This window comes from Euprymna scolopes, chromosome 2, assembly GCF_053919585.1.
Source record: "Euprymna scolopes isolate OS-2025 chromosome 2, ASM5391958v1, whole genome shotgun sequence".
Classification (NCBI taxonomy): domain Eukaryota; kingdom Metazoa; phylum Mollusca; class Cephalopoda; order Sepiida; family Sepiolidae; genus Euprymna; species Euprymna scolopes.
In genome coordinates, this window is record NC_136483.1 from 79189078 (window position 1) to 79202324 (window position 13247).

Genomic DNA, 13247 nt, shown 5'->3' on the forward strand with positions numbered 1-13247 from the left:
CATAAATTGATGAGCTGAACGTTTTTAAAATAAGTAATGGATTGTTAGAAAATGACAGGGAAAAAAAGCTTAAAACCTTTAAAGTGTCGATTAGAAAGCTAAGTTTAAAAGACAGTTGCGAAGTATTATGGTTTGTGTGCTTTGAACTTCAAAGGCGAACACGATCTTTGACAAGGGGGAGGGGCTCAATGATAGACACGAGATACGTTACCGTACGGGGGTCATTTAGAACTTTTTTCTAAATAAAAATGAAGTTATCAATCATCTATGTTAAAATAAAAATCACTCACAGGCACGTTTGTCTTATATTTCTTTGGATATCATTTTGGAAGAGTTCAGTTCGAGACAAGTGGAGACAATTACAAAAATTTCTCTGGAAATTAACATAATCTTTCATAAATGAATTTCGAAATATTCATTTAAAAAAATAATTTAATAATAAATGTTCCGTTAATTAATGCGGAGCTTATTTAGAATTACACTTAGTTAAACAAAAAAAAAAAAAAACAAAAAAAAAACCAGAAAAATCGGTGCTGAATTTCAAGTAAAACATTGTATTTGTGTACTTTTCATACTCTTCCCAAAGGGAGTGCAACCTTGAAGTTGGTTGGGAAGCTTGCGTGCCTTAATGACTCCAAGAGCTAAGCCGGTGGGAGATTCATCTCCTGGCAGGGCCATCCATGCTGGACAGGTCGATGGGTAGAGAGGCCAGACTAAGAGCACTCCACCTACCTTCTGGGGAATGTTGGGCATGGGGCCAGCACCCTCACCCCGGAAAAAAGAACTTGCTACAAAAGCATCCACAACAAAAACCCAAGAAACTTTGGTTCTGGGAGAGGAAGGTTCTGCACCTGCAGAAAGAATGACGTGCTGTGCTCAAAGCCGAAAGGACGCTTCAGTGCCAAAAACCCTCTTATCGACCAGGAAAACCACCACCATTGCTACATGGAACGTCAAAACCATGTATTAAGCAGGGAAGGCAGTATAAGTGTCAGCAGAGATGCGCCGATACAACATTGCCCTGCTGGGATTGAGTGAGACGAAGTGGCTGCAAGCTGGACAAACAAGGCTGGCTACCAGTGAACTCTTGCTGTACTCAGGCTATGAAGAAGAAAATGCAGCGCACACGGAAGGCATAGCAATCATGCTTTCAAGAACAGCACAGAAAGCTTTGACGGGGTGGGAAGCACACGGATCAAGGATAATAACAGCATCCTTCATGAACGTGAAGAAGAACATCAAGATGAATGTGATCCAATGCTAAGCACCCACCAATGATCATGCTGACAAAGACAAAGACTATTTCTACAACAGACTACAGACAATCTTAGGCAAGTTTAAAGACAAAGATGTCAACATCCTGATGGGAGATTTCAATGCAAAGGTGGGATCAGACAATAGAGGCTACGAGGAAGTGATGAGATAACATGCTCTCGGAGAAATGAACGAAAATAGAGAAAAATTTGTTGACCTCTGTGGACTGAATGACCTTGTCATCGAAGGCAGCATCTTTGCACACAAGAGGATACACAAGGCCACCTAGATATCGCCTGACCATGTAACAGAGAACCAGATAGACCACCTCTGTATCAGCAAGAAGTTTAGGTTGTCAGGTTGTACACGGGGGGACAGTTAACACGACGTTTCAACATAATGACTGGCGTACGACAGGGATGCCTTCTATCACCATTCTTGTTTCTACTAGCTATTGACTGGGTGATAAGGCGGACAACGGATGGACAGAGGGGTGGCATTCAGTGAACCCTCTGAACTCAGCTGGATGACCTTGACTTCGCTGATGATCTCGCTCTGCTCTCCCACAAGCAACAACAAATGCAGAGCAAGACCTCTAGACTGGCCATCCACGCTTCTCAAGTTGGCTTCCACATACACCCTAACAAGACCAAGATCCTGAAAATCAATGCATTCAGCAAAGGCAGTGGAGTTGGGCAACAAAATCTTGGAAAAGGTTGAGACCTTCACATACCTTGGGAGTGTGATAAACCAGCAGGGAGGAACAGATACAGATGTTAAGACCCGTATCGGAAAAGCAAGAGTATCTTTCATAGCCCTCAAGAACATCTGGCAATCCAACCTCATCACTTCTTGCACAAAAATCTGACTGTTCAATTCCAACATCAAATCAGTACTACTGCATGGAGTAGAAACGTGGAGAACAACAAAGACCACCATCAGAAGAGTGCAGGCTTTCATAAACTCATGCCTTTGAAGAATGCTAAGGATCCACTGGCCAACTACCATCAGTAATGCAGATCTCTGGGAGAGAACGAACCAAGTACCAGTAGAAGAAGAGATCAGAAGAAGGAGATGGCGATGGATTGGACACACCCTGAGGAAACACCAAACGAATATCACATGCCAGGCCCTGACCTGGAACCCTCAGGGAAAGAGGAAAAGAGGCCGGCCAAAAAACACCTGGAGAAGAAACCTGGAGGCAGACGCTAAGCTGACCGGCTACTCCTGAAGGGAGTTGGAGCAAATCGCCCAGGACCGTGGATGTTGGCGGACAGTTGTGGATGGCCTATGCCCCACCAGGGGCTCAAGGCTTAAGTAAGTAGTAAGTAACTTTTCATACTGCAAATAGTAACATATCCAAAAATTACGGAAAATGATTAAACAGAAAAAATTAATTATGAAAAACAGTTTTTGATAAAGTTTTATGGGGAATAAAATAATATTTTAATATTTTGAATTACGTTCGTATTGTGACGTAAGCAACATAAAACTATTTCTTCTATTAACTACTCTTTATAATGTACGTACTCATCACGGAACGAAGGTGTCACATTAGCAGTGTCAGAAACTGATCTCAAGAATGCATGAAAAAAATTTGAATAATTCAACCTCTTATCTTTACAAGCTTATAACTACTTGAAAAATGTAATTCAAACCTTAATTTTTTTTTAATTAAAGGAGCAAAGACCAAAATTTAAAAAAATATCAGGTTTAATAGTAAATTATGCAATATTTGTTTTTTTTAAATCGTTTTTTTTTTAAAAAAAGATTTGAAGAAAATCAACGAAATTTTACTTACTTCGGTTATAAAAAAAAAAAAAAAAAAAAAAAAAAATCGATATAAATTAAAAAAAAAATCACTTACGTATAAAAAATACTATTGAATGTTTAGTTCCATTCTTCATTGTTCAGAATTTATCCATATTTATATTTTAAATTCCATTTATTTTTTAAATAAAAGAATTTTTTTAAACGACTGCTTCAAAAAAGTGCGATTACGCAAGCATTTTTACATCTTTATCCAAAAACCGGAAGTAGCCGTTTGTCCTTGTTTAGAACTACGGATGGACAGAAGGCAGTAAAAACCACACGTTCGCGTTAGCCATCTAACCTTGTGCCTGAAGAAATATGTGTTCCCATAGTTTAAAAATAGTCAAATTTTACTCATAAGTTTTTGCCTTAAAAAAAAAAAACAAAGAAAACACAAGGAATTTTTTTCTTCTTTTCTCAAAGAAATACATAAATTTTTAATTTATTATATTTTCATTCTTCTTTATCGAGTGAAATTTTTTTTTAAATATCTAAAAAAAGAAAACTGGAATGAAATAGAAAAAAAATGTCCTCAGCATCCAATATTGACTGGAAAATTCTAAACATAAAATAAGCTTCCACTTAAAAAAAAAAAAATAATCAATGTGGTTTAAAAAAAAAAAAAAAAAAGGTAAATTTAAAAAAAAAACACTTCTTTTTTGTTTTAAATTTGAATATTTTATTTATTGATCTTTTATCTTCAATTTGTGATATATAAAACTTTGGTACGTAAATTAATTATTTAAATTTTAATAAACTTTTCAAAATGGGGGAGGAGGGTGAATTTAACAAAAAACGTTTGTCTAAAATATTATATTTGGTTTATTGGAAAGAGCATAAAATTTCACATTGACCCTGAAAATATCGTAAAAATTGAACCAATAGAAAAATTTTGATAGATTTTTAAAGTTTAAAAATTGAAAAATATTTAACTCGTAAAATTCAATTGATTTCATTACGTAAAAAAAAAAATGGCTGCCTGAACGCACATAGGCACTTTGTAAACACTGTTTTTTAAAAAATAAAAAATAATATTTCTATTATTTTTTTAAACAACTTTAATAGTTTATTTTGGAAGTATATTCCATAAAGAAAAACAATCCACTTTAAAAAGAAAAATTACAAGTTTTTTATATTTTATTTGCAGTTTTGTGTTAAGGGTGTCAAAAATTCCGATACACCTAGTGTTATATTCCCAAAAATCACGCAAAATGATAAAATAACGTTTTTTTTTTGTTTTTTTTTAAAGAAAAAGTTTTACGATTTTAACGATTCTAATTATTAGGTACGGACAAAATGAATGCCGATGCTCAAAATGTATAAACATTTTCACCCATCCCTTTACTTAAAAATTCACTAAAAATCAGGAAATTAACCAATTTTAATGAAATTTTCAGTATTTATCAAATAATGATCGCAGAATATAATGAACTAATTATTTTTATTTAAATCTTAGTGAAAATGTATTATTTTGTTTAAACAAAAAATACCTTTACTAAAGTTATGGTTTTCAGTAGTAAATAAAAAATGCAAGAATTTATTTGTGCTTTTTTTTATGTAAATAAAGCATCGTAATTTGTAACAATAAAATAAAAATAAAATAACTTTTACAGGAACATTATGAAAAAAGTCCCTGAAGTCTGTATTAATGAATTCGATATAACTCTAAGAAAAATGAATTTCTCAAACTACCAATATTATCATTGAATTAAGTATTGTTTATTTAATAGTTTCACACAAAAAAAATTATAATTGCAAAAATTATTTCTACTTTTTTTTTTCACTTACATTTTTAACGTAATCTTTACATGTAAAATTCTAATATTTCCATTGCACGCAAGAACGTATAATTATCAACGTAAAATAATGTTCATATAATCTTGGAAAATAAAGTAAAAAAAAATTAAATTGAAAAACAGCAACATAGAAAAATAATTTAATTAAAAAATGGCAAAAATTATACGAACGTTCCATGTCGGTAAGTATGGATGACAGAGTTGAAAAGAAAATCAGTCTGTTTTGCCCACCCTCCTCCTCTCTTCAACTACTCGCCTGTTTGTGTTTATCAACTTTAAATTTCACAAACATTATGATAAATTTTAACGTAAGTCTATTTTTTTAGTGTGTAATTTTTTCAATAATTATAAATTGTTTTCTTAACCAATTCAGTATTAATATTAATAATGGTGCTTGGTGCTAGATTTTTTTTTTTTTCAAAGAATAAATTGTCAGTAGTATAATTAATGAATTTAATTAACTTTTATGCATTTTTAAATGAAGGAAGGAGGATCTATGACTCAAAAAAAAAAAAAAAAAAAAAAAAAAAAAAAAAATCGCTCGGTATGCCGGAATAATGTTAAATAAAGGCATAAATTATGTCTAATTTGTCCTTCCATACATATTTGAATTTTGCAACCAGAGTTTTTTTTTTTGGATACGATAAACAAGTCTCGTTCCTACCAGTGATATATTTTTGGATAATTATTACTTTTTTTTAGCAAAAGTTAAGTACATTTATTGTATTAATTCATTATCTTAAGACTTTAACTTAATACTTAACTTGGAAATAATTCCAGAAAACTTATATTTTTCTTGCCAGAAAAATGTAAATGCAATTTTTTGTCATAATGAATTTTTACATGAAATGTAGGGTTTTTCAGATTTGAGATAAAATTATTCCATGTATTTTTTATTTCACACACTTTTTTTTCTTTGAGAAATTAACTTTAAACTATAATCTTTCAAATACAATAAAAAAGTACTCGAAAATTTAAAAAGTTATGATTAACCGGCGTTAAAAACCATACCCCTTACCGAAGCAGCTATTAAATTGCCCGTACCTACTAATTATAGTTTTAATTATTTTGAATAAAACAATAAATATTTTCATTATTTTATCATGTCAGCAAATGTGTTTACTTTGTACATCTCATTCCACTTTTTAGCTAAATTATGCTGCCATTTTTGAAATCTGTCAATTATACTAGTTTACTTGTTTAAAAGGTGTTCTTCGGATTTTACATGTAAATATATTTCAAATAGTCCCTGACGCAAATCTCAATATTTACCCTGAAGTGTAGTATTTATTCTGATGCTATACTTTATCTTTTCTGGCCTCGGTCAATCAAGAGAAAATCCTTCTAAACTGAAGTAATTTTGCTCCTTTTTTTCTATAAGTAGAATTTTCACATTAAAAAAAAAAAACAAAAAAAAAAACAAAAAAAAAACCCTTCTAACTCTGTCCTAGTAAGGGTGCAAATAAGAAGAACAGAGTAAATGGCAGAGTACAGAATAGTTAACAGCTGAGAAAGTTTGAAGGGCACAACTGAGTGGACAACAACTAGGTACTTACAAAATGAATGGTCGATCTCCAAAATGTATAAACATTTTAACCCCATCCCTTCGCTTCCAAAATTCAGGAAAACAATTTTAATGAAATTTTATGTATTTATTAATTAATCACAGACCCACTATTTTTAGTAAAAATGTATTTGAGTCAATAAAAAACACTTTTACTAGAGTTAGTTTTAAGTACTAAAATATTTCATTGTTAATAATAATAATAATAATAAAAATAAAATGCATTAATTTTATTGCTTTTATGAAGATCAAGCATCATAGATGTTAACGATTAAGATTTTTTTAAAATATTTCAGAGACATTATGAAAAGAATCCCTAAAGTCTGTGTTAATGAAATCAATATAACTTGAAGAAAAATTAATTTCCCAAACTAGCGATGTTATTATTGAATTAAGCATTGTTTATTCAATATTTTTAACGAAAAATAATCATCGCAAAAAATAATTACAAAAAATATTTCACGCTATTTTAACAATTCTCGTGAAAATGTAAAATGTAAGATATTTTCCTTGTATGTATGAACATGTAAACATACGTAAGAAATTTTTTTATAATCTTGAAAAAAAAAAAAAAGGAAAACTAAGTCACTAAGAAAATAATAATAAAAAAAGGGATAATTTCTACTAACGATTAATTTGAAGTACAGATGGGCAACATTATATATATATAATTTACATCCCACATTTCATTTTATTATTAAAAATAATTGTTTTAGCTTATTTATTCAATGAATAAAATGTCAGTGGGCCAGTGAATTTGATCGACTTTTTTCACTTTTATTTAAAAAGGATTAATTTAATTTATCGTTGCAACATGTTTAAAAATAAATTGAGTCTAAATTCTAAGGAAAACAATTCATAAACAGACTTCATCAATACTTTAAGAATATTACTAAATTTGAGAAATTTAAACAATACTATTGGCTACTGTTGAAAATGTCCCTAAACTTAAAACTAATATAAAGTTAAAAATCAATCTTTATAGATAAAAATAAAATTTTAATGACATACATTGAAAAATATTCTAATGAAATAAGTACTTCCTTTTTATTACACTAAAATATTTAAATTGATGAATTATAATCTTCTAAAAGTAAGAAATTAAAATATAATAATGTTTACATTTCTCTATTAATTTAAAAATAAAATTAACTTTTTGGGCTTTCATTGAAATTCTGCATGTCGTTCATCTTTTATTTTGATGGAGCGAAGGCCGGTTTTTGTTACTCTTGCTTTTTTAACATATTACTCAAGCTTTTTATTTATTTATTTTTTTTTTTTTAAGTAAAAATAGGGTATTTTTTAATCCAGTATCTTAAAACTTTATTAAGTTCTTTGAAATAGTTTCAGAAAAAATAATATTTATCTTTCAAGGGATTTTTACAATCAATTTATTTAACTTTGAAACTTAGCTGAATTTTCGAGTTTTCATAGCCACCGTGAAAACATTTTTCACATGTAAAACGACATTTTTTTCCTTTTAAATATTAACTTTAGGCTTTCTTTTAAACACAATCAAAAAATAATCAGAAACTTATAAAAAAGTTATGATAAGCACGAGTCCTATTAGTTTTCATCATCAAATTGCATGTACTTAACAGTAACATGTCAAAGCTGTCCAAAGTGACCAAAGAACGCAAACATCAACTGTCCAAAGTGACAAAAAAACGCAAACATCAACAAGCAAGGACATTTTGGAATACACAAGGTATTTTGTTCATCGATCACTTTGTAAAAAAAAAAAAACATCAATAGCAAATATTATATTGCATTATTGTCATGTTTGAAAGAATCATAACAAAAAAAAAAAAAAAAAAAAAAACAGTCACGAGCAAAGGAAAAAAAGTGCCTTACTGGTAGAATACTTAACATAATTAAATCCTTCTTAGATAAGAGAAAAATCCAGGTTGTCCTCGACGGTCGTACGTCTAAACAATATAATATAAATGCGGGAGTGCCCCAGGGATCTATCCTTGGTCCTCTGCTGTTCCTGATATTCATAAATGACCTCCCCGACAAAATTGCCTCTGAGATGGGTATATATGCTGATGACACCACACTCTATAGCAGGCACGACAGGAAAACAAATGAACATATATCTAAAGTAATGGCAGAAACACTAGAGGATGACCTCAAATCAGTAGTGGAATGGGGACAAAAATGGATGGTAACGTTCAATGCCACCAAGACAAAACTGGTTTCATTCAATAATTACAAGAAACCTTCTCTACCACCTATAGCAATGGCCAACAACTCTTTAGCTGAGAGTACGTCTTTCAAGCTCCTTGGCCTAACGTTCACAGGAAACATGAGCTGGAACAATTACATCGAGGGCATTGCCAGGGCCGCTGCGAGGAAGGTGGGCTCTCTCTACCGTGCTAGAAAACTTCTAACACCCGAAAGTATCCTGTACCTCTATAAGGCCACTATTCGCCCATGTATGGAGTATTGCTGTCATATTTGGGCCGGTGCATCGGCTACTAGTCTCTCGCTCCTTGACAGGGTTCAAAAGAGAGTCGCAAATCTGATAGGCCCTAAACTGGCATCAAAACTTCAGCCTCTGTCCCATCGTCGAAACGTTGCATCCCTCTGCCTGTTCTACAAGTATTATAATGGTGAATGCTCTGAAGAACTGCAAGCACTTGTGCCCCCACGACGTGAACACCCTCGACAGACTCGACAAGCTACAAAATCCCACCCCCACACTGTAGAGATCCCTAGATGTAAAAGATCTTTCTACTCCAGTAGTTTCTTCTCCAGAACTGCTAGACTTTGGAATTCCATTCCAGGTCACTGCTTCCCCAACTGTACTGACATGCATAAGTTCAAGTGCAACGTGAACCAACATCTCGCTGCCCTAATCCCTACATAGTACCCCAGTAGATGTTTCCCCTGATAGTAGCCCCCTACATTAAAGTGGCAATGTGCCTTGTTTGGGGTGAAAATGTAATAAAAAAAAAAATAAATAAAAAAATGTCACAAATCGATTGTAACGATGACAAAACTACATTACTTCTGCACCCATCCTATTCTCCAAATCTGACTTCCAGCGACTATGAGCTGTTTGTAAAACTCAAAAGAATGCTCTAGAGAAAGAGATTTGGTTCCAATGAAAAAGTGATGTTGGAAACAGAGGTACATTTTGATGTGAAAGACAAATACTTTCACACAAAGTGCATCAAATTGTTACACATGTGTTGGAATCTGTGTATAACCCTAAAAGGAGACTGTTGATGTGTAAAGCGAAATTTTACCTAAAAGTTGTTGTATTGTTTAGGCCTGTGACTTATTAAGTAATATGTTAATGGAGATACTTGCCCCAAGTTTAAGAAAAGCAAAACTCGCTATGATTTAATTATAATCATAAATATCACATGCGCGTGCGCGCACATACACGCACACAGCAAAATGGGAAAGTTTCTGTAATACAGTTAAGTTCAACTGTTTTGAAATTGAGTTTTTCTTGACCAGGATATTGGCATTTATATTTATTATAATCCATTTCCTCTCCCTGACCTTGACTTTTACTTACAATTGTTTGTAGCAATAAGAGTAGCTATAATCATGACTATTCAATAAAACTTGGTGGGAAACGCTTACGATAAGATATCAAAATAAGTTTTTAAAAAATTAAATAAAAATCCTTACATTTGAAATTAATAATAGGATTAAATAATGTAACGTATGTTATATTCTGATAGTACTTACACAGCGTTGCCTAGAAATCTTAATCTTTTCTTTTTTATTGGAGTGTGTGTAAATTTAATTATTACAGTATCATTTTACTCATTGAACAAAATTGTTATAAAACCATAATGTCAAGGCTTTTTAGTAAAATTTAAAAGCCAATTTACATGACTTACTATATGACAGTTTAAGTACTCTCAAATTTCGAAGGGTCATAACAAAAAAAAAAAAAAACTATTTTATGCTATTTCAATTTTAACCACAATAAATAATCGATTTATAGTAAATAAAAATAATTTGTGAATCATGTAGAGGAGATAATATACGCATGACAAATGGTTGCATCAGTTTATCAATATGGATATTAAAACAATGGGTTAAAAAAAAATCCAGAATGAAATACAAATAGGAAAGAGTGGAGATTATTAGAATCTGGGGAGGCTTGTCACTCAGACTTCAGGGAACACCACCGATTATTATCAGTGAGCAATCACAGATGATAATCTGTGTGAAAACTAGTGAGTTGATAATAAAGAACTACTCAAATGTTCTAAAACTGACGGATAAGAAACTTTAAAATTGCATATAATACAATTTGGGATTTTACTAAATGAAACACACATTGTAATGACCTCCTTTAAATCTTGTGAAACAATGGATACTCCTTGTAAAGGTGTGATTGCATTTTTTGTTTAAATCCAGTAAGAAGTTCAGAACCACTGGAAAGAATTCTGTAATAAGCAGAGAAAAACAGGTGTTATTTCAAAATTTTCATTCTCATTGACGAGTCGCACAACTTGTCTATTTTATTGAATTTATAGATGGAGGGAGAATCTATGGATCCATACCTTTTCCAAAGGTATTAATGACAGTGATGCAATAACTTAAGCACACTCAACCATAGTCCGTACTTGTAATCAGTGTATTACACTACTTCCATAAGAATGAAAAATTAAAAAGATAAACATTTTAGATTTTGTTAAATAACACTTATGCGAATGAAAAAAGCCACTTGAAGATATACATTTTATATTATATCGGATGATGTAAAAGTCAGGAGCCATAGACAGGCTACTATGGATGTATTTTTATTTTTAACAATTTTAATCATATATCATTTTCAATTTTTAGCAACACAGCAACATATAGTTTCAAAAGGATTGGAGCTCCATCAAATTTTGTGAATGATGTGCAAAATATTTGGATTACATAGTTGCAAGGAAATGGATTGGATGCTAAAGACCATCTGAATTTTTTCCAATTGATTTCTTTGGACTTTTTCTTATTAAAGACATCTTAAATCAGTGGTTTATATTGGCAAACCTAAAATTTTATAAACCGTAGAAGATAGCATCAAAAGAAATGAAATTAAATTATAAAACAGAAGCATAATACTTGAAAATGTGTAAAGACCATGTGTCTCCCGAGTGAGAAAGTGTTTAGAAGGTGGATATCAATTCAAACATTTATTGTAAATCATATTTTAACACAACACATGCCGGCAGTATTTGTAAGAGGCAAAAGTACCCCTCACTCTCACCTGACTAACCTAACCTTTCAGCTGATACAAAAAGTTTTGTATGGGTTCAAGCCATATTTTTCCCAGACATTTTTCACCTTTGTAGGTAGGGAGTCTGAAATATTTCAGTGAACTCTTGTAGTAACGGTGCTCTGATCCTATGACCAACCTGATCACAAGGCAAGTTCATGTAATAAAGGAAGGCTTCTCGGAAGAAACACGGCTATTATTTACTTCCCTCTCACCACACTGTGACATGAGTACTGCTGTTTTTGTTTTTTGCATCAATAGTTGTAAAAGTTTATCACTTAAATTGGAAGGTAACGTTTTTTTTTGTTTTTTAATACATAAAAATTAACAAACGTAATAACACTTATCTAATTCATTCATCTGACTACAAAAAAAAAAAAAACACACATTTTCAAGAAAAAAAAGGATGAAACAAACATTTTTCTCATTAAATTACTATTGTGCTATTTAGAAATAATACATAAACATATGTAATATATAAATAAAATCTAATATATAAAGCAAAGATAGTTGATTCTCAAATTTAGGTTGCTATAGTATCGAATCTAAAAAATCGATATTTAGCCAGCAAGAATTTCTTAAGGGTTAATAAATGTAAGGTGGTAGTTTAGTAATTGTTAATGGTGTAGATGGTTAGAATATTATTTCAGAGAACTTGTTTACATTGGACTTGAAAACTACTGTATTGTAATTGACTGGGAAGCAGGCCAATGGAACAGTGTTTCACATGCAGGCAGTTATAGGGAACAAGCTTTGTCCATGGAATCTGCGTTTAGATTTAGGCAGAGATAGGGTGTGGTAAAAAAATTGTTGATCGTGGCTGTAGCTAGTCAAGTAGTTTTTAGTGAAATTTTGGCAAGGGGGAACCATAGATTGGACCTCTGACAAGCAATTGCCATGGAAATAATGAGACAGGCTTGCAACGTCTCTTCTGTGGGAAGAGAAAAGGGTATCACTGACTAGGTTTCAAAGCCGGTTTTGAATTCTATGAAGGAAAGATAGTGTGCATCAAGTAACTTCTGCCCAGATGTGGCAACAGTATTTCATCTTAGAATGTATTTGGCTCTTATACAGATAGAGAATTGCACTGGCATTGAGATACCTACTGGAACAGTACAATGATCCAACCATTTTTCCAGCAATCTTGGCAATTTTTAGTAAAGGTGTTTTTAGTTTACACAAAATAGATTTCCAGTAAGATTTAAAAAATAATGGGTTCATTATATTCCATGATCAGTACCTAATAAATACTGAAAAAGTCATTAAAATTGGTTGATTTATTGAAAAATATTGTTCGTTTTGATTTGCACAAAAAAAAAAAAAAAAAAAAAAAAAAAAAAATTGTGTTCGTTTCGATTAAAAATAATATATTGTTCATTTTGATTAAAAAAAAATATTCTTGTTAGTTTTAATTAATTAATTAATAAATATATATATATATATATATATATATATATATATATATATATATATATATATATTGTTGTTCGTTTTGATTTAAAATTTAAAAAAAATATTGTTCGTTTTGATTTAAAAAAAAAAAAAAAAAAAAAAAAAAAGGGGGTCAAAATGGTAAGGTAGACCA

General features: G+C 31.4%; 1 protein-coding gene across 6 annotated transcripts in view; it reads right to left on the reverse strand.

Annotated features, from left to right (window-relative positions):
- The window catches only part of LOC145292852 (uncharacterized), a 299621-nt gene that overhangs the window by 145369 nt on the left and 141005 nt on the right, over positions 1-13247 (reverse strand). For 3 of the 6 annotated variants that reach the window (XM_080138942.1, XM_080138953.1, XM_080138931.1), the window contains exon 1: positions 8281-8313. The exons of the other annotated variants lie outside the window; for them this stretch is intronic. In XM_080138942.1, coding sequence (XP_079995068.1) covers positions 8281-8298 — 18 coding nt within the window. In that variant the 5' untranslated portion in view covers positions 8299-8313. Of the gene's footprint in view, positions 1-8280; positions 8314-13247 lie in introns of those variants that run through there. 6 annotated transcript variants of the gene reach the window in all.